Source organism: Heteronotia binoei, chromosome 1 (assembly GCF_032191835.1).
Source record: "Heteronotia binoei isolate CCM8104 ecotype False Entrance Well chromosome 1, APGP_CSIRO_Hbin_v1, whole genome shotgun sequence".
Taxonomy (NCBI): Eukaryota; Metazoa; Chordata; class Lepidosauria; order Squamata; family Gekkonidae; genus Heteronotia; species Heteronotia binoei.
Window position 1 is genome coordinate 208,759,914 of NC_083223.1, and position 26,449 is coordinate 208,786,362.

Sequence of the window (26,449 nt, forward strand, 5' to 3'; positions counted from 1 at the left end):
CTTGCTTTCTGCTGTGGAACATGCATGGATTAAAATGATAATGTTTTTCTCAAAATAAATTTAAATGAAGATAGAATACTTGAGTAGTATAAAAAGGCAACTGTAAAAGTAAAATTTAAAGGCAGTTTTGATTATATTGTGGGACAGGTGACTCCTGTTCTTAAATGAGTTGTGCTTCTAGTGTCCTGGCCCCACTGATGGACCTCCTGATGGCACCTGGGTTTTTTGGCCACTGTGGGACACAGAGTGTTGGTCTGGACGGGCCATTGGCCTGATCCAACATGGCTTCTCTTATGTTCTTGGAACTAGGGATGTGCAAAAAAAGAAAAAAAAGAAAAGAAATCTGGTAAAATCTGGATTTGGAGTTATTCAGGGGCAAAATATTTGGGAGGCCTGAATATCCCTGAATACCAGATTTGCCTGTTCCCAAATATATGGGCGATATTAGGCCATTCCCAAATATATGGCCCCACTGTACCCTATGAGGTATTGAAGTCAATGGCAATGTAGGGTATAATGAATTGCACCTGAGGGGGAAGGGGTTTAAGGTAGAGACTCCAAATTTGCAGCGTAGCTACAGGAGCCTCTCCCCAACAGAACCCCCAAGTTTCAACAAGATTGGCCAGGGGGATCCAACTCTAGGTCACCCAAAGGGGGTGCCCCATCCCAGCATTATTCCCTATGGACCATTTAAGTCAATGGCAAAATAGGTATAATGAATGGCAGCTGGGGGCCAGCGGGTTTGAGGGAGAGGCCCCAATTTTGCAGCACAGATGCAGAAGTCTCTTCCCCACAGAACCCCCAAGTTTCAAAAAGTTTGGACCAGGTGGTCCAATTCTAGGGGCACCCAAAATTGGCTCCTTTTCCGTATTGTGGGGGGAAAGTAGTAATTACAGTGGGAAAGGTGACTCTGGGGGGGCAGGAGAATTGACGGAGAGGTCCCAAATTTGCAGGGTTTCTTCTGGTGCCTCTCCCCCATAGAACGCCAAAGTTCCAACATGATTAGAACATGGGTTCAGTTCTTGGGGTACCCAAAATGGGCCATTTTCCCCTATGGTGGGAAAAAAGCAATCAGTCATTTTTTCCACTGTAATAACAGTGTGAAAAATGACTCTGGGGAAGATGGTGTTTGAGGGAGAGGTCCCAAAATTGCACGGCAGCTGCAGGGGCCTCTCCCCCACAGAACCCCAAAATTCCAGTAAGATTGGAAGTGGGGGTCCAATTTCTAGAGGCACCCAAACAGCATCGTTGCTCCCTATAGTCAGATTCTCCTATATAATCTCTACAGTGGAAAGTCAACTGTGGTGAGGGTGCAGAAGGTGAAAAGCCTGGGAGTGGTTCTGGATGCCTTACTTTCTATGGAGGCCCAGGTCACTTCAGTTGCCAGGCCAGCCTTTTACTATCTCCAGCAGATCAGGCAGCTGGCACACTATCTCTCTCCTCAGGACTTAGCTACAGTGACCATGCAGTGATCACTTCCAGATTGGAATTACTGTAACTTGCTCTATATGGGCTTGTCCTTGGGGCTAATCCAGAAACTCCAGCTGGTGCAAAATAAAGCAGCGCACCTGCTGATGGCACTGCCTGTACAGGCGGGTATTTGGCCAGCATTACTTTTCTTTCCAGTTTCATCTAGCTGCTTTTCTTAGTTCTTTTGCTGGCTTTAAATTGTCCTCTCACCTTTGATTTGGGGGGGGGGGAGAGAACAATCATGCAGAGTTAAATTTCCTTATGGCCCTACTCTTTCCATGCATAGTGTTTCTGTAAGTGAATCTATTTATCTTAGATTCTCAATTTTACTGGACTGTATACCCTCTCTGACCCTTCCCTCCCTGTCCTTCTGATATAAATTTATATCCAGAAATCACTTAGGGATGCTAGCCTCCAGGTGGGGCCTGGAGAGCTCCTGGAATTAGAATGGATCTCTAGGCAACAGAGATCAGTTCCCCTGGAGAAAATGGCTGCTTTGGAGGGTGGACTCTAAGGTATTATATCCCACTGAGGTCACTCCACTTCCCAAACCCTGCCTTCCCCAGGCTCTCCGCCCAAAATATCCAGGTATTTCCCTTTTCACCCCACAGCTGGCAATCCTAGAATCACTGCACCCCATTGATTTTCCTCAACTCACCAAGTTTCTGAAATGCCCACAGTGTCTATGTTCTTCTCTAACACTAAGCACTCCAGCTCCCCATTTTACCCTGGACACGTCTAGCATTTGCATATAAACATCTATAATTCCTCAGACATGTTAGGGCTGCAACCTTTTTCCTGTGGCTTTGAGACCTTGTCAGGCAGTCAGTATTGCTTGTCACCCTCTCAATATCCAGTTCTAATCCACTTCCTTCTGGAAGAGTAACAACTACCCCTTCATCTCTTAAAGATGAGCCATCCCGAACCAGAGACATTTAATTTCCTGTCAGTTTCCTGCTAGGATTTGATTTAAAAGGTGCTCTGCCATGCCCTTTTGATTTTAAGCACCAGCAACCTGATTCCTTCTTAGGACAATTTAAGCCCCTCTCTTTTGTACAGGCAGGGCTGGTGCTACCCAGTAGGCCAGGTAGGCCACCACCTGACCACAGCAGGTACCCCTCCCTCTCCCAGCGCAGCACCTTGGGCCTCCCACTGCTGCACTCATCCTCACCACCACCTGCCTCTTTGCCATCCTCCTCTTCATTGCTGTTCAGCCTTGTGGCCTATCAGGAGTGCTGTGGGCAGGGAAGGGGCTGAGTGGGGGCAGCAGGGCAGTGTGTGCACTCCCCTTCCCAGTGTGCCACCTGAAGGCAGAAGTGGGCAGGGGTGCCCTCAGCTTGGGCCTGCCACTGCCATGCTCGTCCTTGTCCCTGCCCTTACTATATTCCAGAAACTTCTTGCAAAATAAAGCCCACAGCAAAGAGACAAAGTTTTTGCAAGCATGTAGCCGGTGGAATATGTGGTCATGTGGACATGTAATGGCTCTGATTGTTACCCAGATGGAGACATTACATGGTAATTTCAAAAAGTAAAGGAAGCGCAGGTGGGAGGGAGAGAAAGGGCGCAGGTAGTGGTGCAGGAAGTTGGGGGTGGGGGAGCCTTGCCTAGGGCACCAAAACAATATGGTGCAGGCCCTGCGTATGTGTCCTGCTTGTTCCAAAAAGCATTCCATTGTCTAACAAACTTAAACCCTTCCTCTTTACATCATTGTCTCATCAATGAATTCAGAGTTCTAATTTGTGGCTGTCTAGCTGGCCCTGCATGTGGAACAGGCAACAGTTCTGAGGATACCTTTGAGGTCCTGGCCTTGAGCCTCCTGTCTGGTAGCCTAAATTTTTCCTGCAGGACCACATGACTACATTTCCCCACATCACTGATGCAAATATATACCATGACCAATAACTGCTCCCCAGCACTGTCTACCAGACTATCTAGACCAGTGATGGCGAACCTTTTAGAGACCGAGTGCCCAAACTGCAACCCAAATCCCACTTATTTATCGCAAAGTGCCAACACGGCAATTTAACTTAAATACTGATCAGTGCCAATCACTGTAATACCCAAGGCAGCTTCCAGACAATACTTAAAAACATAAAGAATCAAATTTAATATTGTAAAATCAACTAAAAAGATATATGCCAGACACCACCAAAGAACACCATGGGCCAAAAGAAAACACAAAGACATTCCCTCTCTAACACAAACCAATTAAAAGCCAAGAATATGTGGTTGCATGGTTGCTTTCCCTAAGCTCCAAGTAATGGGGAGGGGGAGAACGAAGGGCTGATCATTAAAAGCAATTGGAAAGGGGGGGGCATATGAAATGCATGATGTGGTGGGAGGAGAAGCAAAGATTACAGAAAAGGCTTGGAAATGGGAGAGAAAAAAATCAAAAGGCATAGTTGGGGGGATATAAAAGTTGAGGAGAAAAACACAAAAAATACCTATGGGTTGCCCCCCGCCAGGCTTCTGCTGAGTCAGCCCTGATGTGCCAGCCCTGTACACTCTCACCCATCTGAACACAGACACGCACACATCTATCCCCCTTCCCTGCTTCAGGAGATTCTGCAGAGTCCACAAGCAGGAAGGGAAGGAGGGCGAACCGACATGCGTGAGGGATCCATTCTTACCGCCTTCTCCCTGCCTGTGCACCAACTTGACCCCCTCCCAGCATTCCTCTGCCCAGTTTTGAGGACATCTTTTGCCTGCCTTAAGCAGCAGGGAAGAGAAAGGAGCTTCCCTCCAACACACAGCACAGGCATTTCTTTCTCTCCCCCTGCTGACAGACCCAGGTGGGCAGCCATGTTGGTTTGAAGCCATAAAACAAAGTTGGAGTCCAGTGGAACCTTTAAGACCAGCCAAGTTTTATTCAGAATGGAAGCTTTCATGTGCATGCACACTTCATCAGACTAAGGAATGCTCTGTTAACTGCTATCTGGTTCTTAAAAGTCTAGGTTAAACTGAGAACTATTTTCTCAGAAGTGTTCTTCCTCTGCTTGTTCAGATATCGGACCAGACTTCACTATCACTCTGTCTCTCTCTCTCTCTCTCACACACACACACATACTCGGAAGTGCCGAGTCTGCAGAAAGAGCCCCAGGGACATCTTTCGCCCACCCAAAGCCGAAGGAAAGGGAAAGGATCCTCCTCAACACACAGCAGGCATTTCTCTCCTGCTTCAGGAGAGGCTGCGGAATTCGCAGAGGGGGAAGGAGGGTAGATAACATGGGGGAGTCATTCTTGCTGCCTTAACCCCACACATGCGCACACACAACCAGCTAGTCACCTCCCTCTCTCCTGCTTTAACCCTAGCGCAGTGCAGCTTAGAGGGAACCCTGCTGGACTCCCACCTGAGCCCCTTCCTCCCCTCTTCCCCCCAAACTTATTTTTCTGGCTCTGGTGGCAGCGGCAAATAGAGGCAGTACTTGCAGCCCCCTGCTCATCCTACCCCAGCTGAGGGCTGCTAGGAGCCAGGGGCGGGGCTTAGCTGTTCTCCCCCTGCCCACTCAACTAACTCGCTCTCTCTTGATCTCTCTGAATAAAGAGAGTGAGAAACCAAAAACCTCTGCTTTCAAACCAGGGGAGTGACTGGGGGGGTGGGGGTGGGTGGGAAGCCAAGACTTGGAGAGCCACAGGAGAGGGAAAGGAGAGGCACATGCGACTCCCAAGTTTAGTTGCTTGCTCGCTCTCTGTTGGAAAAAAACAAGTGATCCCTTCTCTGACTACAGCACCAGCAGCACTTGCATTGCTGCTATTTGTATGCGCACGCAGCAGCCCGCTGGGGGATGCCCCCTCTCACCAGCGTCAGGTTGTCACAGCTCAGGTGAGTCCGAAAGAGTGGGGGGATGAGCGCCAGCACCACCTCAGAGGCTCTGGCAGCCCCGCCTCCTGACAGGAATGTTGGTACCCTGTGAGGGAGGAGGTGAAGGGACCAGGCCTGATGGGGAGGGGGGAGAGGCAGGTGGTTGCGAGGCAGCTGCAGTGCTCCCTTCCCTGTTGCCATGCTCCCTGCCGACTCCTCTGCCAGCTGGGGCAGGAGTGCCACTTCCTTCACTTGTTTACTTGCCTGCCGCCTCCTCCTCCTCTCTGGCAAGTGACAGTGCGCGTGCCCACAGAGAGGGCTCTGATTGCCTCCTCTGGCATGCATGCCATAGGTTCGCCACCACTGATCTAGACCACACATAATATTGGCTACCTTATAGTGCTGCCAAGCCCCCGGTCTGGTGAGGGTTCCCCCGCCTGGGAGTCTCCCAACTCACCAGCCCACATTGGAACCTCCCCCTATATTGCTGGTGCAATGACATCACCCGGAAGTGACATCATTGCACAAGCGACGTCGCATGGCAGCCACTCTAGGCATTTATTTATTTATTTATTTATTTATTTATTTATTTATTTATTCCGGGATTTATATCCCGCCCTTCCCACGAGTGGCTCAGGGCGGCTTACAACAAACAATAAAACAATAAAATCAGAACAACGTAATTACATTTAAAATCAAGCATTTAAAAACCTAAAAACCTTAAAATTTTTTAGCATTAAAACTATACAGTAATCACAGAGATCTAGAAAGCTACATTTATCCAGTCAGGCGTAGGCTAACTGGAAGAGGGTCGTCTTACAGGCCCTGCGGAACTGAGTAAGATCCCGCAGGGCCCTCACCTCTTCCGGTAGCTGGTTCCACCACATAGGGGCCATTGTAGAAAAGGCCCTGTCTCTAGTTGTCTTGAGACGCACTTCCTTGGGCCCGGGGATGTTGAGAAGATTTTGAGTCCCAGACCTCAGTACTCTCTGGGGAACGTGTGGGGAGAGACGGTCCCTCAGGTAGGCAGGTCCCAGGCCATATAGGGCTTTAAAGGTAATGACCAGCACCTTGTACCGGACCCGGTATGTTATTGGGAGCCAGTGCAGAGCCCGAAGACCCGGCCGAATGTGCCCCCACCTTGGGAGGCCCAGTAACAGCCGGGCCGCAGCATTCTGCACCAGCTGCAATTTCCGGGTCCGGCACAGGGGCAGCCCCATGTAGAGGGCATTGCAGTAATCCAACCTCGAGGTGACCGTAGCATGGATCACTGTTGCTAGGTCGTCGGGGTCCAGGAAGGGGGCCAACTGCCTTGCCCGTCTAAGATGAAAAAACGCGGACTTGGCAGCGGTCGCTATCTGAGCCTCCATCTTCAGGGACGGCTCCAGTAGCACCCTCAGGCTTCTGACCCTGTCCGCTGGCCTCAGCGGTACACCACCAAAAGCTGGCAGGGGGATTTCCCCCCCCAGACCCCGACGGCCCAAACAAAGGACCTCTGTCTTCGCAGGATTCAGTGTCAGTCCACTCAGTCCACGCAGGATTCAGTGTCAGTCCACTCAGTCCACAAACTCTATGGTTTTCCCAGATGCTCTAAACATTTGGGAGGGGAAACTATAGTACCATAGAGTTTTCCCCTCCCAAATGGCTAGAGCATCTGGGAAAACCATAGAGTTTCCCCAGAAATGCCTAGAGCAGCTGCACGCACCATCACTGATGTGATGATGTCATTTCCTGGTGACGTCATTGTGACATGCGCACACAAAACGTGCACACAAAAGTCCCCCACTGGAGAATTCAGGGGACTTGGCAACCCTACTACTTTAGCACCAGGCAGGCAAGTCATGCAATCAGTATGCAAGTTTGCAACCCATCTATGAAATGAATTAAAACTACATCTTTCCCCCCCCATTCCTAGTGAATAAAATATGATTAAATATGAAGGAAATTTTTGTAAAAGGCCATGAAGCCACCTAGTAACAAAATTAGTCTTATTTTTTTTTTAAAGCAATATTCATAACCACTAAATTGTGAGCAAATATTTCTCATATATCATTATTGTTTTAAAGTAGCATCCTTCTTGTATACAGAACATTATTTTGGATTGAGGTTAGGAGGTTCTGCCTGTATCATGTAGCAGCTAGTATTCTTCTGTGTGAACTATTAAGACACTATGCAAATATCCCAACATATAACCTTCCTCCAAAGGGAAAGATGATTTTTCTGTACCTGCTGAACCTTCTAACATACTTGTTTTGGTTAGCATTATGGCTGTACTCATAAATTGTTAGATTAATAAACTAAAAACAAAAGTGTTGTGGAAGCCTTTACTTCTAACAAAGAATTGTTGTTTTTGTTTATTATTGTGTTTCTTCAGTACTTAAAAACCACCTATAATTATAATAAGCATTATGGAAATTCATTAAAATATAATCAATTCATTCATTAACTATTTTATAGCTCCAACTGAATTTTCTGAAACTATATTCCCAGGAATGGCAGATTTGTAAGGGTAGCAAGTGTTCAGCGTTGGGCTTGGGCACTCTCAGTATCATGTCAGAACTATACATTTCAGGCATGGAAATGCCATGACAGTTTAACCAGATTTACTGTGATTCTACAGATTAAATTCACTCTACCGACATTCCTAATGCTCTTTGGAAAGTCTCTGTCACATGGTCTGCTGTACTGCTTTGTCGACTTTCCAAAGCATGTTGCCACCACTTCTTACCACTATTTTTGTGTATGCAATAAACTATGAAGGATTTCTTACCCAGTAGTACATCAGCCTGAGCTGCCTCTACAGCTAGGCTTACTTTTAAGCAGGACAGGCCTGCCTCAGGAGGCAGATTCTGGAATGCCATTAAGAAGCACAATATACATACATACATACAATCATAGAGTTGGAAGGGACCTCTAGGGTCAACTAGTCCAACCTCCCGAGGAAGCCTGTTCCACGGAGGAATCGCTCTAACTGTCAGGAGGTTCTTCCTAATGTTGAGCTGGAAACTCTTTTGATTTAATTTCAACCCATTGGTTCTGGTCCTACCTTCCAGGGCCACAGAAATCAATTCCACACCATCGTCTATATGACAGCCCTTCAAGTACTTGAAGATGGTGATCATATCACCTCTCAGCCGCCTCCTCTCCAGGTTAAACATCCCCAGCTCCTTCAACCTTTCCTCATAGGACTTGGTCTCCAGAACCCTCACCATCTTCGTCGCCCTCCTCTGGACCCGTTCCAGTTGTCTATATCCTTCTTAATATGGTCCACTGTTAATTAGAAATGCATTTTCACTGTAATGGATGGGATCTGGATTCTTGGCTTCAGCCTCTACATTGGTTTGGGCCATTTCTGTTTGTTGCAGAATACAAATAAACACTGTGTCCATGTGTGCCAGGGTACTTTGGCAATTAAAAAAAATAATCCAGGGTCATGTTTCCAGCACAAAGATGCAACTACCAGATTAAAATTGTTCCAGATGACTCTGATCAACTCCTGCTTCAGAAATAGGCATGATCTTAAGATGATTTAGGGCCTAGTTAGCATTCCTAATTAGAACAGTAACCTTCTAATAAGAATTATACCTCAACAACATTTTTTGTACATTTGAGGGTACAGTACACAAATATACTATTAGAGAATCTTTGCTTCTATTTTGTCTTTTTTATTACAACGTAACTTTGTCCCTTTAAAATTGTGGTCGGCCCTCTTACTCTTGACCTTTAGGAGGCAGCTGAAGACTGCTTTATTCATGACAGCATTTGCTAGATTCCAGTTCTTTTGTTTACCAGCAGTTTTAAATTCTTGATTCTAAATTAGTGGTTTTGTGTATTTTATTATGTTTCATTGCTGTTTATATTGTAAGCCAACTTAAATTTCTATAAGGTAGAAAGGCAGCTAATAAAAGTTTGACATAAATAAATTCATTTACTAACAAAAATATATATAATACCATCCGTCTACCCAGATATAGCAGAGCAATTACTTGAATCCACTCATTATTTCTTGCCACAATAAATCAGGACAAAAACAAAGAGCCCCTTCTAAGAAGGAGCTGATAGTCAATACAGATTCTCATATTTATAGGTTTTCATATTCCAATAATAGCTAGCTTTCCTACCTAACAGGGCTCACAATCTTGGCTAACTAAACCAGCTTGGTATAGCGGTTAAGAGTGGTGGACTATAATCTAGAGAACTGGGTTTCATTCTCCACTCTTTCACATGAAGCTAGCTGGATGACCTTGTCACAGTTCTCTCAGAACTCTCTCAGCCCCACCTACCTCACCGGGTGTCTGTTGCGGAGAGAGGAAGGGAAGGCAATTGTAAGCCACTCTGAGACTCCTTTGGGTAGTGAAGAGTGGATATAAAATCAACTCTTCTTCAAACACTGTACAAAATTATGTGTAATTATGTATCAGATAGATACATTGGATCACAGCCAATATACCCCATCTTTGAACTATATTTTTGCTTTTATATTTAGTTGGACATTTTTTTCCATTTTCAGATGCTTCTTGTACCTGGGCCCCAATGCATATTATATCTTCTGAAATAAATTTTGTTATTTCAGATCTACTAAAGGCTATATTATGCTGTTATTACTTTGTTTTTTCCCCTAGTTGATTTTTTTAAGCTGAGAAACCAGGACAGCCTTGATTCTGGCCTGCAAAAGCATGTTCCATGATCTTTTAAATAAAGACTAGCAACTTCCCTTGTATTCCTGATCATATCCATGCACAAATATAGATAGTATTGGACCTGCACTGAACTATTTGAATACTGCCTCTGTGTCAGCATTTGCTTTGTATAACATCCCTGGCTCTGCACTTTTTTACCAGAAAAACACTTCAGTAGAATTTGTGTGTTCAGGAAATCCAGGTAAGTTTCTCATTTTAACCACCCTGTCATAGTGCTGCCTATTTTCTGTTGATACCTGGGGACTTTGGGGGTGGAGCCAGGAGCAAAGGTGTGACAAGCACAATTGAACTCCAAAGGGAGTTCTGGCAATCACAAAGGGACTGCATGCCTTTTAAATGCCTTCACTCCATTTGAAAATAATGAAGGAAAGGGGCACCTTCTTTTGGGGCTCATAGAATTGAACTCCTTTGAAACTTGGGGGAGTGTTTTGAGGAGAGGCACCAGATGCTATGCTGAAAATTTGGTGCATCTATCTAAAAAAAAAGCCCCCCAGATACCCATAGATCAATTCTCTATTATACCCTGTGGGAATCGGTCTCCATAGGAAATAATAGAGTACCCAGCTGACATTCTCCACCCCCCATTTTCTGATGACCCTGAAGTGGGGGGAAGGCCTCCGAAACAGGGGAATCCCCTGCCACCAACTGGGGATTGGCAACCCTAGCTTTTGCCGTCTTGGCTACTATAAAGTTTGTTCAAGTGGTCGTCGAGAGTGCAGTTGGTATAAATGGTGACACACCTATTAGTTGGAGTAGTTAGTGAATGTCCTTGAAAAGTAGTGGTACAAAAAGTAGTGGAGTCAAAAAAAGTAATGTTGCATAAACAATTTGCTCACTCCCCTCCCTGATTTAAACTATATAAAAACAACAAAAACAATGCAGCATATTAATAAGCTATTGCTGTCCACAAAGAACCCTATCATTATCATTTATGATACAGACTGTATGCAAAATATGGAACTATTTAATTGTAGAGCCCCAAGAGGAGTGCTGAGTTTATGAAATTAATTTAATAGTGTTATGCAAAAAACAAGGCCTGGCCTTGTGACCTTTGGCTATGGATATCACAATCTCAATTCAAACAACTTTTTCATTCTTTGCGCATCTTCTCTTCCTCCAGTTTGTTGTTGTTCAGTCGCACAGTCGAGTCCGACTCTTTGTGACTCCATGGACAAAGTCACGCCAGGCCGTCCTGTCTTCCACCATCCTTCGAAGTCTGCTCAAATTCGTGTTTGTTACATCAGGAACACTGTCCAGCCATCTCATCTTTTGCCGTCCCCTTCTTCTTTTGCCTTCTGTCTTTCCCAGCATCAGGATTTTCTCCAGGGAGTGCTCCCTTCTCATTTGGTGGCCAAAGTATTTGAGCTTCAGCTTCAGCATCTGACCTTCCAGGGAACAGTCTGGGTTGATTTCCCTTAGGACTGACTGATTGGATCTTCTTGCAGTCCAAGGGACTCTCAAGATTCTTCTCCAGCACCACAGCTCAAAAGCATCTATTCTTCTGCGCTCGGCCTTCCATATGGTCCAGCTCTCACAGCCATACATTACTATTGAGAATACCATCGCTTTGACTATATGAACTTTTGTTGGCAGGGTGATGTCTCTATTTTTTATTATACTGCCCAGGTTTGCCATAGCTGTCCTCCCAAGGAGCAAACGTCTTTTAATTTCATGCTACAGTTGCCATCTGCAGTGATCTTGGATCCTAGAAATTTGAAGTCTTTCACTACTTTCATGTCTTCCCCTTCTATTTGTCATGGTGTGATGGGGCTGGATGCCATGATCTTAGTTTTTTTGATGTTGAGTTTCAAGCCCACTTTTGTCCTCTCCTCTTTCACCCTCAACAAGAGGTTCTTTAGGTCCTCCTCACTTTCTGCCATTAGAGTGGTATCATCTGCATATCTGAGGTTGTTGATGTTTTCCTCGGCAATCTAAATTCCTGCTTCTGCTTCATTCAGGCCAGCATTCCGCATGATGTACTCTGCATATAAATTAAATAAGCAGGGTGACAATATACATCCTTGTCGAACTCCTTTTCCTATTCTAAACCAATCAGTTGTTCCATATCCCATTCTGACTGTTGCTTCTTGACCCTTATACAGGTTTCTCAGGAGACATGTGAAGTGGTCTGGTACTCCCATCTCTTTAAGGACTTGCCACAGTTTGTTGTGATCCACACAATCAAAGGCTTTAGCTCCAGTGAGTCAGTTTAATGTAGTGTTCAGAGTGGCAAATTAAAATCTGGAGAACCAGGTTTGATTCCCCACTTCTCTGCATGCAGCAGCTGGGTGCTCTTGGGTCAGTCATAGTTCTCTTGGAGCTGTTCTCTCAAAAGCAGTTCTCTCAAAGCTCTCTCAACCCCACCTACCTCACAGGGTGTCTGTTGTGGGTAGAGGAAGGGTTGTAAGCCACTCTGAGACTCCGAGTGAAGGGTGGGGTATAAATCTAATCTCTTCTCTTTCTCCATACTTCTTGTGAGTTATTCTCTTGAACCAAATTGGGCTGGCTTCTAGTAAACATGCTTAGTCGACTCCACACTGTTAATTAAGTCGTTTATAGTGCAACTCTTAGCTAGGGCTGCCAACCTCCAGGTGGCACCTAGAGATCTCCTGGAATTACAGCTGATCTCCAAGCTACAGAGGTCAGTTTCCCTGGAGAGAACAGCTGTTTTGGAGGCTGGACTCCATGGTATTATATCCTGCTGAGGTCCCTCTCCTCCCTGAACCCTGCCTTCCCCAGGCTCCAGCCCCCAAATCTCCAGGTATTTTCCAACCTGAGTTGACAACCCTATCCAACACAGAGTTTGTCCAGTCTGAGCCCAGTGAAATCAGGGGCCTTAGACTGAAGTAACTTTGCATGAGAACAGTGTTAGAGGCCCTGAGTCAATGTATTCCAGTGGCTGAGTTTTATGAAGTCAGATTGTCTGATAGTACCTATGACATTTGTGCCTTCAACATCTTAATCGACTTTTTGTAGGAATGGCCACAGCTGGCAACCCAGCATTACAGTGGAAAAAGGCACTCCAGCATCTTCTGCCACCTGCCCTTCCAGCATCAATAAAGCATCCAATTGTGCTTGTGAATCTGTTCCTTCTGGAGGAGTGTAATCCCCTCTGCAGCAGGCTGTACACCTATTCCTATATCAGCTTTATTAACAAGCCACAGCATTTCCATCTTGTCAGGATTTCAATTTATTCACCCTCATCCAGTCCTTCATTCCCTGCGGACACTGTTTTAGTATTTCTGCCGGCTCCTTGAAGTCAGATGGAAAGGAGAGAGGAGAGCTGTGTGCCATCAGCATACTGATAATATTATGCTCCAAATGTCTGGATCATCACTGCTAGTGTCCTCATATGGATGTTAGATAGTATAGGGGATAAGATGGAACCTTGAGGAACTTCATAGGCCAAGAAGCTGAATAGAAATCCTCCAGCATCAACTTCTCAGATCTTTCTTAAAAAAAAAGATCTAAACCAAAAAAAGAGTAGAATTGCCTAGGCACACTTGGCCATGCAATCCAAAAGGATGCAATGATTAGTGGTATCCAAGATTGCTGAAAGATCCAGGATGATCAATAGGGACATATGCCCCCCTGTCCATAGACTAGCATAGATCATTGATAAGGGCAACCAAGGCGGTTCCTGTACCACAGCCAGGTTGAAAGGGTTAGATATTCAGACTTATCCAGAAACCAAACTGCACTTTGAGTGCTGAGAAAATGTTGTATCTCCATATCCAAAGTATGGGTTGGAGCACTCTTCACCTCACTTTCCATCCCAGAATAACAGTTATATTTTTATTGTTCCAAGAAATGATTGTCTGAATATATGCAACTCTGTATGTTTGCCTCATTCCAATTGAAATGAATTTGTAAAATATATGTTTGTATGAAGAAATATTTGTTAATGTAATATTCTGGGCCAGTTAATGCCACCACACATCCTGGGACAACAGTTCTCAACTCATTTCAAGCTCTGAACATTCAATACATTTATGGTTGAGTTGTGTTGGAAGAAAGTTATGCATCTCTGTCAAGATCAGAAGCTCTGGAGTTTGACCTCTTTTTCATGAGGTAAAATTTTATTTGTAGGGGTAAATATTTTAATCAATCAATAGCCTGGTTATTTCCTTGGTGGGTGAGTGATTCAATTAATCCCATGTCACTAATCTGCTCCCTGAATTTTTGTATTGCAGAGACAGTTGTTATCTTGGGATAGCAATATTTGAATCTTGATCGTTTACTATAAATAATTTCGAAGTTGTCAATATAAATAAAAGATATTGCCTTAACCAGTTTTGGATCTCTGCTTGTGAGGCATCAGTTCTCAGTCCTGATTTACCAGTAAGAGTCATGGGTTGGCATATTGTGTAAATATAATTTTATTTTAGGTAAATAGATGATATACTTAAATTTCTGTCTTTTTACCCCTCAAGGGTACAATTGAATTAAAGTCATGCTCACTATGAGCTAGGGTTGCCATTGCTTGGAGGAAAAGTGTCCTGTCCTGTAATGCAGGCTTCATGGGACTTTATCAGGTGATTTTTTTTTTAACCTCTATGCTGTGAAAAGCTTCAGCTGCCTCTTTTCTCACATTAAGCCTCTGTTAAAGGGACAGGACATCCCCCCCCCAGCCTGTTGACAAACCTATGAGTTCATAGCACCCACTTGTACCTGCAGGATATAAGGAATACTTTCGTTCTACAGTGTTGGCTATTGGCCAGATGGAAGTCCTAAGAGCAGAGAAGTTAGCCATCCTTGTTTTTCAAAGAAATGTGGAGAACATGGAGTCAGAGAATGGTACTCCCATAAAATCTGCTTTCTCAAGCACCTGCTTTATGTTCCTTCCTAATCTTGACTAGACAATAGCTGAATAACTCAGGGGAACCTCACCAAGGCCCTTCCTTTCTAAGGAAGGAAGAGCAAAAGAAAACAACAGTGATTATTACTGTAGGAGGTTTTCAGAAGTGCCTCTGTTGCTTTGATACTTTTCACACATGGTTTATGTACAGTAGTAAACATGTGCCCTACTTTTTCTCCCAGAAAGCTCTGTTTTTCAAAGGGGATTATTTTAGTAATATAAATGTTTATGTGAATTTAATAATAAATACATGGCTTTAGGTATTTCTTTGGGGGAGGGTGCAGCAATGTGACACCAAACACTAGAGGGAGCTGTTCACACAGCTTTTTTTGAGCACATTTCCCTTTTCTCTCTACAGTATTTCAGCAGACAGTAGAAGCTAGAATGTAATAGTGCTGCACACTGCAAACTGTTTATGATGTACTGGATGTGAATGGAGGAGTTTGAAAGCCAAGTCCTATTATAACATTTTGCTTCAAAAAATTTTTTTGTCTGTTTAATTTTGCTGCTGAATTAATAACTTCCTCCTCTGACACTTGAGACTACTTCCCCCAATATACTACATCTGGATAAAGCAGAAAGACAACACAAAGCAGGAAATGTTGGAGATATTTCCTTGGGCATTAGAAACATAAAAGACAGAAATTATTTACTATTTCAGCAGACTGTTTCATTAAATGTATACAATAAAACCCACTTTTTACAAAGTTTTTTTAAAATTTAAAAGTTTGATAAAAAAATTAAGATTAAATTAAAAACATATGTGGTGGGCCAGTATTGCTGTCTGCATATTTCAGATGCAGGACAGAGGGTAAGTGAACAAGAACTCTGCAAAATATGATGATGAACTGATCCACACATAACCCAATCATGTCTTGTGTCCTTCAATCCCAGATAGGCAGCAAGAACTGGTAGGCAGCATTGGACATAGTGGGTCACAATTTGTGCAGTCTTGCAGCATAAGAATCTATGACTGAGGCATGTGTTCCAAACCAGCACACTCATTATTTTTGCCGCATTAAAACTCATGCCTATTGTGACATATTTGCTATGTTGAAAAACCAGTGTTGGAATCAGGACTTTTTTGGTAGCAAAAGCCCAGCAAGAACTTATTTGCAAATTAGGCTACATCCCCTGATGTCACCATTGTTTCACACAGGGCTTTTTAAAAATAAAAGGCCCAGCAGGAACTCATTTGCCTATTAGGCCACACCCCTGACACCTAGCCAGCCGGAACTGTGTTCCTGTGTGTTCCTGCTCAAAAAAAAGCCCTGGTTGGAATGAAAGTAAATCTGAGGAAAGCACTGACTGTAAGGAACTCTGCCTTACTGCCCAAGCTGAGCTTTCTGCTTGATAGAGTGTTGGGGGGGAAAATGACAGACATGCCCTTCAGTCTATCACCTCATTCTCCAAATCGTTGTAGATTGGCTCTTCATTTGAAAGATATGTATGTTGTTGCTTGAGAGAGATTAAGGGCTTGAAAGACAAGCTGTAGTCATGGGCCTCGTTCTCTCACGCTTCTAGCTGCCTCCCTGCCACCCACCTCCCAAGTCCACAACCACCTGCCAGCTTCACCCACATCTCCCCCTACATTGAACTCTATGAAGGAACAGGAAAATTATAATGATTGCTGCCCACTGCCATGCTGCTTCCACAGAAACAATCTGGTGGCGGTAGGGGGTGGGAATAAATATATCTCTATTTCTGAACTGTCTGTTTAACACAAAGGGAGAAGGAATGAGGATACTATCAGGAAAGTCCACAGCCACAGGGAAAGCTTGTGAGGCCTGGCCATCAGTAATATCCAAAATTCTTCTCAGAATTTTCAGCATACAAGTCTCCTGCATTTTTTTATCTACAAAGATATAGGTGAGCTGACAGGATTGTACCTGAGGGAAGCCTGATGCAATTTACATTGTTCTTGCAGGTTTTGGGGAAGACTGACAAGCACTTGACACTGAGGGCCCAACTAGACATATTGTTTTTAACTTCTCTGAATGGTTCTCCTCACAGATTTTTTAAGTGTAAATAATATCCCTTGGGAGGGGAGTTGGACTGGATATGTGGAAAGTTTGGGTTGTTTTTCTTTATGCCTTTCCCCTCATGCCTGGAGTTGCTGTTTGTTTCATGAGACCCAGAGTGGGTAGATAGAACTGACTAGGATGGCACTTGCAAGTTTTCTCTCATGGTGCAAACAACAGATGCCAGGGCAGCAGCAAATGGCAGTGACACTTAGCACTTGAACCCTGAAGTGAATACCTTCTCAAAAGTTGATATGAATGTTTTTTAAAATGCAAGAGATTTGTTCACAGATATCCCAACATCCTTATGTTAGCATTTACTCTTCATTGTATTAAAATCAATACATTAAAGCAGGGCTTTTTTGGTAGAAAAATCCCAGCAGGAACTCATTTGCATATTAGGCCACACCCCTGATGTCACCATAGGGTTGCCAAGTCCAATTTAAGAAATATCTGGGGACTTTGAGGGTGGAGCCAGGAGACTTTGGGGATGGAGCCAGGAGACATTAGGGCTGGAGCCAAGATCAAGGCTGTGACAAGCATAATTGAACTCCAAAGGGAGTTCTGGCCATCACATTTAAAGGGACGGCACACCTTTTCAATGCCTTCCTTCCATAGGAAATAATGAAGGATAGGGGCACCTTCTTTTGGGGCTCATAGAATTGGACCCCCTGGTCCAATCTTTTTGAAACTTGGGGGATATTTTGGGGAGAGGCACTAAATGCTATACTGAAAATTTGGTGCTTCTATCCCCAAAAATAGCCCCCCCCAGAGCCCCAGATACCCGCGGATCAATTCTCCATGATTTTCTATGGGAATAAATCTCCATAGGGAATAAATGAGTTCCCAGCAGACATTTCCCTCCCCTCCCCCCGCTTTCTGATGACCCTGAAGCGGGGGGAGGGCCTCCAAACCGGGGGATCCCCTGCCCCCACCTGGGGATTCACAGATAAATGACTAGCAGGGGAGCTCCTAAGGGTTCTGTGATTAAACCAGCCTCCAATATAATCAACAATTTTTCATTGAAATTTATAAAGGAAACATAAACAACCACTTAAAGCAGTGAATTGTACATAAGGTGAAATCATACAGTATGCTCAGTCCTTTATAAGGACAAAATAAGGTGAAGTATTATAATATGCACAGTCTTTCTTGGGACCAATATTTAAGTGGTTGTTTATGTTTCCTTTATAAATTTCAATGAAAATTTGTTGATTATATTGGAGGCTGGTTTAATCACAGAACCCTTAGGGGCTCCCCTGCCACCCACCTGGGGATTGGCAACCCTATGTCACCACTGTTTGGCATAGGGTTTTTTGTAGAAAAAGCCCAGCAGAAATTTATTTGCATATTAGGTCACACCCCCTGACACCAAGCCAGCTGGAACTGCGTTCCTGTACCTGCTCAAAAAAGTCCTGCATTTAAGGGTATTCAATTACCTGTATTGTTTTTTTTTCTTGTTTCACACTGATTTATGACACATTTTCATCACACAGTCTGCCTATGAGCACCTTCCAGAATTTCAGCTAGACCTGTGAATTCAGACCCTTGAATTCTTGTCCTCTCAATGATTCAGAGTTTCTGTATGGCATCAATTTTTTAAATTAGGTTTTTAATTTAATGAAATACATGCTTCATGGTCCTGAAGAATTATAAGGGTACAAAAACCCAAGTAGTTTAACTCCCCTGCCATGAAGTAAGATCACCTTCATACAGATGAACATGTGTTTTGAGACCAGAAGCAGAAAAAGAAGTGCTTTGCTAACCAGATGGCTTGTGCAAACAGATTTTCTACTTACCAGGAAGCTGGGCTTGTCCTTTAGTGGCAGCAGCACAGGAAGAAGAGGGTAGGAATTGCCTGTGGTGATTGCATTTGGACTGCCATCTTTACAACAAAGAGGAAGCAACAGCCAGTACCCCATCTTCCTTGTGAGGAAAGTGGTTCAGGCATCAGCACACTAGCCACCTCCTCCTTGCCTTTGTGTGAGAAGGAGGCAGTGGCACCTGGAGTGCCCTTTTGATGGGAAAGAGAAGGCAGAAGATACAAGATTCCGGGACACATCCTTGGTAAAGAAATTAAGATAGAAGAGTTGAGTACAGAAAGCTATAGACATAATTTTATAAGGCTCGAAATCTTAGGTAACTCCTCAGATTATCTGAGCTTGATGTACTGGGATTGAGCCTCCTGGAAATTCTTACCCTACTCTGTGACCACTGCAGGGTCACCTGCCTATTTAGATTCCCTTCCGAGAATAGATTTTATGGGCCCTGCCTAGACAACTGCTACTAGTCTCTGCAGAAGGCTGAAGCTTCCACATGGCTTGAGTCAAGCCCAAGTTAAATAAAGTTTCATAAAATAATTTAATAACCATATATAATAAGCATTCAAAAAAAAAGGAAAAGGGAAGTGTGGATCCGTTTTAACAGCAGTTGCTATAGGCAGGCCTAATACATTAACTACTGAACAGAAGAGAATTAAAAAAGTCATGAGCTAAGCCCAGCAAGGCCCTAGTTTAACACAAAATATCAACATACAACTGTTCCCTGTCAATCAACTAAAACTTGTTGAAAATCTTTCACCTGAGCATGCTAAGTGTTCCACCCTCACTTGCCTTCTTTACAACCTATATTACTGTAATGTAGCACCCCTAATTTATTGTGGTTTTTAAATATTTATGTAACTGTTTTTAACCGTATTTATTAATTGCATTTTATTATATGAACTGTATTATTATAATCATGGTACACACCATGTCTTGTGAGCCACCTTGAGCCTGCCTTGGCAGGGAGGGCGGGATACAAATAAAAACTTATTATTATTATTATTATTATTTTGTACTTTTCCATGTGTCCTGCTCTCCCACAGCCATTGAATCTTATTGGTTCATGCCATCATAAGTAATTTATAATAATAACTCAGTCACACAGAGTAATTTCACTGCAGTACAGTCATAAACAGAACCATATCCTTTAAAACCCATTGACATAAATGAACTCAGCTTAGGATCACACTGTTAAAAGCCTCAGTCATTTGGGAGATGTCAGGTGTGGTGGTCAGTGGGTAAATTGTAGGCTTGCCAATCCCCAGGTCCCAGTGGGGGTTCTTCCGCTTTCCCAGGCACCTTCCCACCCCCAGTCAGCTGGCCAGCGGGGGGAAGCCCCGCCCCCAGAGGACCATGTGCCTTTCCACCTCCGGAGGCTTCAGTCTCTGATTGAAAGTAGGGTTGCCAATCCCCAGGTGGGGGCAGGGGATCCCCCAGTTTGGAGACCCTCCACCCACTTCAGGGTCGTCAGAAAGCGGGGGGAGGGGAGGAAAATGTCTGCTGGGAACTCTATTATTCCCTATGGAGATTTATTCCCATAGAAAATAATAGAGAATTGATCCACGGGTATCTGGGGCTCTGGGGGGGCTATTATTTGGGGTAGAGGCACCAAATTTTCAGTATAGCATCTAGTTCCTCTCCCTAAAATAACCCCCAGGTTTCAAAATGATTGGACCAGGGGGTCCAATTCTATGAGTCCCAAAAGAAGTCCCTATCCTTCATTAATTCCTATGGAAGGAAGGAATTGAAAAGGTGTGCCATCCCTTTAAATGTGATGGCCAGAACTCCCTTTGGAGTTCAGTTATGCTTGTCACAGCCTTGATCTTGGCTCCACCCCCAAAGTCTCCTGGCTCCACCCCCAAAGTCCCCAGATATTTCTTGAATTGGACTTGGCAACCCTAATTGAAAGGCTTCCTCTTGGGATGGTACGTCTGCGTTACTTTGAAGAAGTTGGCAGCAACTCATGAGTAGAGATGCCAATCACTTGCTTCAGAGTTGCCAGAAACGGGGTGGGGGTGGGAACGTTTGCTGAGCACTTCATTATTTCCTATGTGGAGATCGATTCTCATAGGGTATAATGGGAAATTGATCTGGAGGTTTTGGGGGCTCTGGGGGAGCTGTTTTTTGAGGTAGAGGCACCAAATTTTCCGTATAGTATCTAGTGCCCCTCCCCAAAGTGCCCCCCAGGTTTCAAAATGATTGGACCAGGGGGTCCAATTCTATGAGCCCCAAAAGAAGGTTCCCCTATCCTTCATTATTTCCTATGGAAGGAAGACATTTTAAAAAGTGTGCTGTCCCTTTAAATGTGATGGCCAGAACTCCCTTGGAGTTCAATTATGCTTGTCACACCCTTGTTCCTGGCTCCTCCCCCAATGTCTCCTGGCTCCACCCCAAAGTCTTCTGGCTCTACCCCCCAAATCCCCAGATATTTCTTGAATTGGACTTGGCAACCCTAGTAAATTGGTATAGTTAGAGTAGCAGACTAGGACTTAGAATACATTCAGAATACATTCAGATGCTGAGCCTGTCAGAGAAGAGCGGATATAAATATAATATAATTTAAAAAAACCCATGAAGCTCACTGGCGCTAGTAACATAGCTAGTCACACGTTCTCACTGTAATTTTCTACAAAGACTTCTGCTGAGGATAAAATGAAGGAGAGGAGAAGCATTTTTTGGAATAAGGAGAAAAAAGTATGAATTCTATAGGAAAGGGAAGTGGGAAAATATATTCAGCTTTTATTATTATTTTAATTAAATATTCCAAAATAGAGTTCTTTCAAATATATATCAGCTCAGGAATTTCTTGACCAGTTCAGGCATACTCAGACATATCTTTGAGATATAAATCTCATGCTATAGAATTTCATCCATTAAAAATAAAATTGATAGAAGCTGCCAGGGTTGGTTTACAGTCATAGAATCTGATGCATTTTTCATTATTTAGTATTATTTCATTATTTAGTATTATGTGCCAAGATGTAACATTGGAAATGGAGGCTTTAAAATGAAAATAAAAATCAATCCCCTCCAAGGTACTTTACTGCCAATAAATATTATAAAAGGATACTGGCTCTGAGACAAATACTTTTCTTGCTGTCCACTGCTCTCAAAGACTAACCATGGGGAGTAAAAACAGCCTAACTCTAACATATTGATACATAGGCAGAAGCTGCTGTCCTTTCAGCAGCTTTGATTATTTTGAGGGTTTTATATTTTGTACTACTATTCATCCAGGGTTTTTAAAAAATTGTGAATATTTTGGCCAGAAGCCACCTGTCCCCAGAGAAATAAGTAGGGCAAGCGGCCTTGACTCAGCAGTAGGCCTCTGCTTTATATACTGAAGGTCCAAGATTTAATCCGCGGCATGTCTCATTAAAAGGATCAGGTAGATGGGGAGGAGAAAAACCTCAGGCTGAATCACTGGAGAGTTTGTGCCTGTCGGAGTAGACAATACTGACCTTGATAGACCAGTATTAGATCTGTGTTTAGATGCATAAATCTTTAGGTTTACTTTATTTTATCCTCATAAATGTCCTTAGAAAGGTTACTGTCCTAGATACTGTGAATAACCTGAAACCAACAGGCCAATTGAATGGCATCCTGATTGTTTAAAAATGAACACAATTCAAAGTTAGCACTGGTTCATTTTTAGTGATTTTTTTTAAAGTTAACTACAGGAGATAGAATACAGAGTTAATAGGAAAACAATCTCAGGGGAGTTGGGTTTGTGGGCAAACAATGAGGAGAAATGGCTTGACTTAATTAATCATAGTAAATGCTAAAGTGCTTTAATGGTTCTGGAATATGCAGCAATAAGCTAAGCAAAAGCTAAGGGATTTAACACAGACTGTGAGAAACAAAACAGTTAAAATGTCCTGCAGTTATATTGTTGTCATATTTTAGTCCAAAGGGAATATAAAGATAGTTTTGCTGTAGATGCAACTGGCCAGTGGATGTCATCACTAAAGATATGTTTGATTGAATCCCATATTCTCATTGCATTACAAAAGCTATATATGGAAAAAAGGGTGTTCTTGGCTGGGGCAAAAAGTTTATAGGAGTATTTAAAAGCTTCTCATATTTGTGTCTTTCATTTGCCAAAATTGCTAATGACAACCATAAATATTTCATCAGGCACGCTGTAGGTGGCTTTTTTTATTTTGAGAAAATACAACTATGGAGGACTAGCTCTGCAGACTTGTGTAAAGATGACATACTTACATATTTTTGTTATAAATATTAAGCCATTCTTGAAATTGAGCATAGTTGGGATCTTGCCCACCTGTCAGGCCAGTGGTTGCAGAGGGTCTTGGGACTATGTTCTATGGAGCATAGTCTGCACTTGGGTGGCCTGGAATAATAAGAATCATTGTTGCCCTGCATAAATTGAGAGTGCCTCCAAGGACATAAAAAGTCCAGTGGTATAAGCTACTTCCAGTTATCAATCCAAGAAATCTGTGCTCATATGAATATGGTTAGGATTTATTAAAGTCAGATACAAGAACCTTCTGATAGAAAGCCATTGCCAGGAATTACCCAAGAGGTAAAATGGTTACAGTTATAGGCATCAAAAAGCACAGACTAACATAATCCCTACCCCCATGGTCTGTTGATTCTCAAAGAGGTTGGTATTTCAAGGCGCAAGGCATCTTCTGAGGCTCCACACCTCCAAGGTCACAGCTACATTCCTAGGCCAAATGGGCCTTTTGCTGCCCCACTGGTGTCTCCACTTAGAACATAAAATATATGGTTACATACAAGTACTAGAGAAATTAAACTCAGCATAGTTCACAAGAAAAAGCATGGCAGGCCAACCTGACAGGTGGCATCTTAAAAACTAACAATATTTTTTTCATTACAAACTTTTGTGAGTCGCAGCTCATTTTAAATGAACGTGAAGGAAAAGCACACTGGGAAGTCTTATTGGGAAGGTTTGAGAGGCGATCTCGGGTTCAAATAAATAAATGGTTCAAGTGAACATTAACTACTCCTGGGAGAGGTAATAGTCTGATAAAACATATTAAGAATAGTCAATTATCATTTCTTTTTAAAATGAGGGCTGTAGAGCCACTAGAAACTATAGTGACCAAGGAAATTGATGTCTCTGTTTAAACCAGGTTGGGTGTAATTTTTTACAATGAATTCTAATTCAGCACTTTTCACATTTTCCTTTAGTGTTTTTTCATAGAGCAATGACTTTCAGGTCTGTAATAGTATGTCCAGAGAGCTTATAGTGTCCCCCACTGTTTTCTGAATGTTGTGTTATGTTCAATTTGTGTTCATTTGCCCCACTCAACATCTAACTTTCTATCACATGAGTCCAATTCTCTTGCCACCTCTTAGAGCAATTCTGGCATTATCATCTCAGTCTCTAGATTCTGAATGGTGTGTGTGTAAAGTGCCATCAAGTCACTTCTGATGTGTGACAACCCTATGAATCAACACCCTCAAAAATGTCCTGTTGTTAACAGCTTTGCTCAGGTCTTGCAAACTGAGGGCTGTGTCTTACTTTATTGAGCTAATCCACCTCATGTTTGGTCTTCCTTTTCTCCCATTGCTTTCAGCTTACTGGATTTACCACAAATCTCTTGCATAGGTGAGGTAGGATGTGTGGTAAAATGGCTACTGCTGGTATCCTCTCTGGGATGCGTGAAGAGCAGTTGAATAAGGACAAGCATTGAGCTGAGGGGGTGATGGCAGCTACATGTGGTTATTTCCCAGTTGTCGTTTCTACCATGATTTGAACTGGTGGCCAGATTGTCATCTCTCTCCCACCCTAGCCTTAATACCCATATCAATGCTCCCAGACCTCCACCTCAAAAAGCCAGTAAGCAGAAATCTAACTTTTTGAGATGTGTGAAAGCCTGTCAGCATGGGGGACTTCTTGATACCAGTGGGTTTTTTCCTGATGTATGACTGAGTAATGTGCCACCAAGCTGTTTGTCTAACTAATGTATTGTTTTAAACAGATACAAATTTTGTCCTGGGTAATGCCCAGATAGTGGATTGGCCTATTGTATACAGCAATGATGGATTTTGCAAGCTCTCAGGATACCACAGAGCAGAAGTTATGCAAAAAAGCAGCACCTGCAGGTAATTCAGTGTAGATTTACTTTGTTAAATAATGTGTAATATTTCAGTGGTCATGCTGAAGCAAAATAAAGCAATCTTTTCATCCCACTATGGGGGTTACTGTCTCATTGGCTGAACCTATCAGTTGCCGTCTATGCATGAAAATCCAGGATGGCTTCTGGACCAAAGGTGGTATAGAATGTTGGGTATGCAAACTCACTATGCTTGATAATAGGAAACAACATGGGAAGAATATTGATTCCACAGTAAGATTTCCTAGGAAGTGGGAATGATGTTTAAAGCACTAAAAAAATGGTGGGTGCCATGTAGCAGCCACGGAGATTGAGCACCCCCATTTCCTCAAATGAAACCACGAGGGGTGGGATGAGCCTATTCAGCTATGGCGCAGGAGATCTAGCCAATCCGGGAGGTGACTGGCTGGCCAGGTAAGGCAGCAGATGCCATCACTGGATCAGTCTTTCCTGGAGCTAGCTTCACACCCGCCCATCCTCTTGATAAGACCATGTGAGATTAGCTAGTCACCAGTTATGGGGCTGAGCAGGAATTTTTGGGCCTCACTCTGACTGGCCATAGAGGGGACCTTTTTTCACCTGCTCCACATGGTCATAGGGGTGCAGCATAAATAGGCCTGGTGTCACTGGTTAGGCCCTGACTGGGAAGGTGGGAAAAGCATGGGTTAAAAGGATTTTAAACTGGCAAGCACCCCGAGATATCAGCTATAGAGGGGGGTCCTCAATTGGGCTGCCTAGAGGCTTGGCAGTCCGGGTGGCTTGGTTGGGGGCCTCTTTGAGGTTGGGGGAGCATACGACCGGCCCTAAGGCTTTGCAATCGTGGATTGGGGGTATGTGCAAAAGAAAAAGAGAGAGAAAATTGTGCAAGAGAGAGGTGGGTAGGCAAAAGAAAAAGAGAGAAAATTGTGCAAGGCAAGATTTATTAGAAAGTCCTACATCCAGATATATTTCAAGAAGGCTCCTCTTCAGGGAAAATGATTATTATTAATAAACTAGACCTATTCTCAAGGTGTGTAAATTCTAGTAAGGCCAAAATCACATGTACATTGTAAAATGCTGAAAGACTGAAACACAACTGTAAATCAATGTTCCTGCGTAGCCATTTGTCAGTTCAGAAACAAGCACATTTAAAACTGTATTTTTATTTGTGGGAGAGGGGTAAAATTGGCTTTAAGTGGCATGTGCGAAGAGTACTTTAAACCAGTTTGAACTCCATTCTGTGGCTGTCCTGTGTCTTATTTTGAATGTCTTTTCATATACTTTACAGTTTTATGTATGGAGAGCTGACAGACAAAGAAACCATTGACAAAGTTCGACAAACATTTGAGAACTACGAGATTAACTCCTTTGAAATCTTGATGTATAAAAAAAACAGTAAGTTAACTCTTCCATTCATTTTTCAATAAGGCACAGTCAGAATAGAAATGCAAATAGGCAAGGAAACATCTGACAAAACAACACTGTTACAGGAATGGCCTGCTTTTTCATTAAAAAAAATCATTGGTCATTGATAGGCTTCCAGTGGAGTGAATTATGAGAATGATATGATACCTTTACTTGGAATACAGGAATAGGGTTACTACTAGTGATATACAGTGAGTGGAAATTGAAAGCAGTGGTTGCAGTAAATGTATTTCTTTTATAGAAGGTTTTAATATCATAGTGTTT

General features: G+C 43.2%; 1 protein-coding gene across 1 annotated transcript in view; it reads left to right on the forward strand.

Moving 5' to 3' along the window:
- KCNH1 (potassium voltage-gated channel subfamily H member 1) overlaps positions 1 to 26,449 on the forward strand; it is a 396,454-nt gene that overhangs the window by 11,385 nt on the left and 358,620 nt on the right. The window contains exons 2-3 of the mRNA XM_060247256.1: positions 24,647 to 24,770; positions 26,049 to 26,155. Of these exons, the coding sequence (XP_060103239.1) occupies positions 24,647 to 24,770; positions 26,049 to 26,155 (231 nt within the window). The remainder of the gene's footprint in view (positions 1 to 24,646; positions 24,771 to 26,048; positions 26,156 to 26,449) is intronic.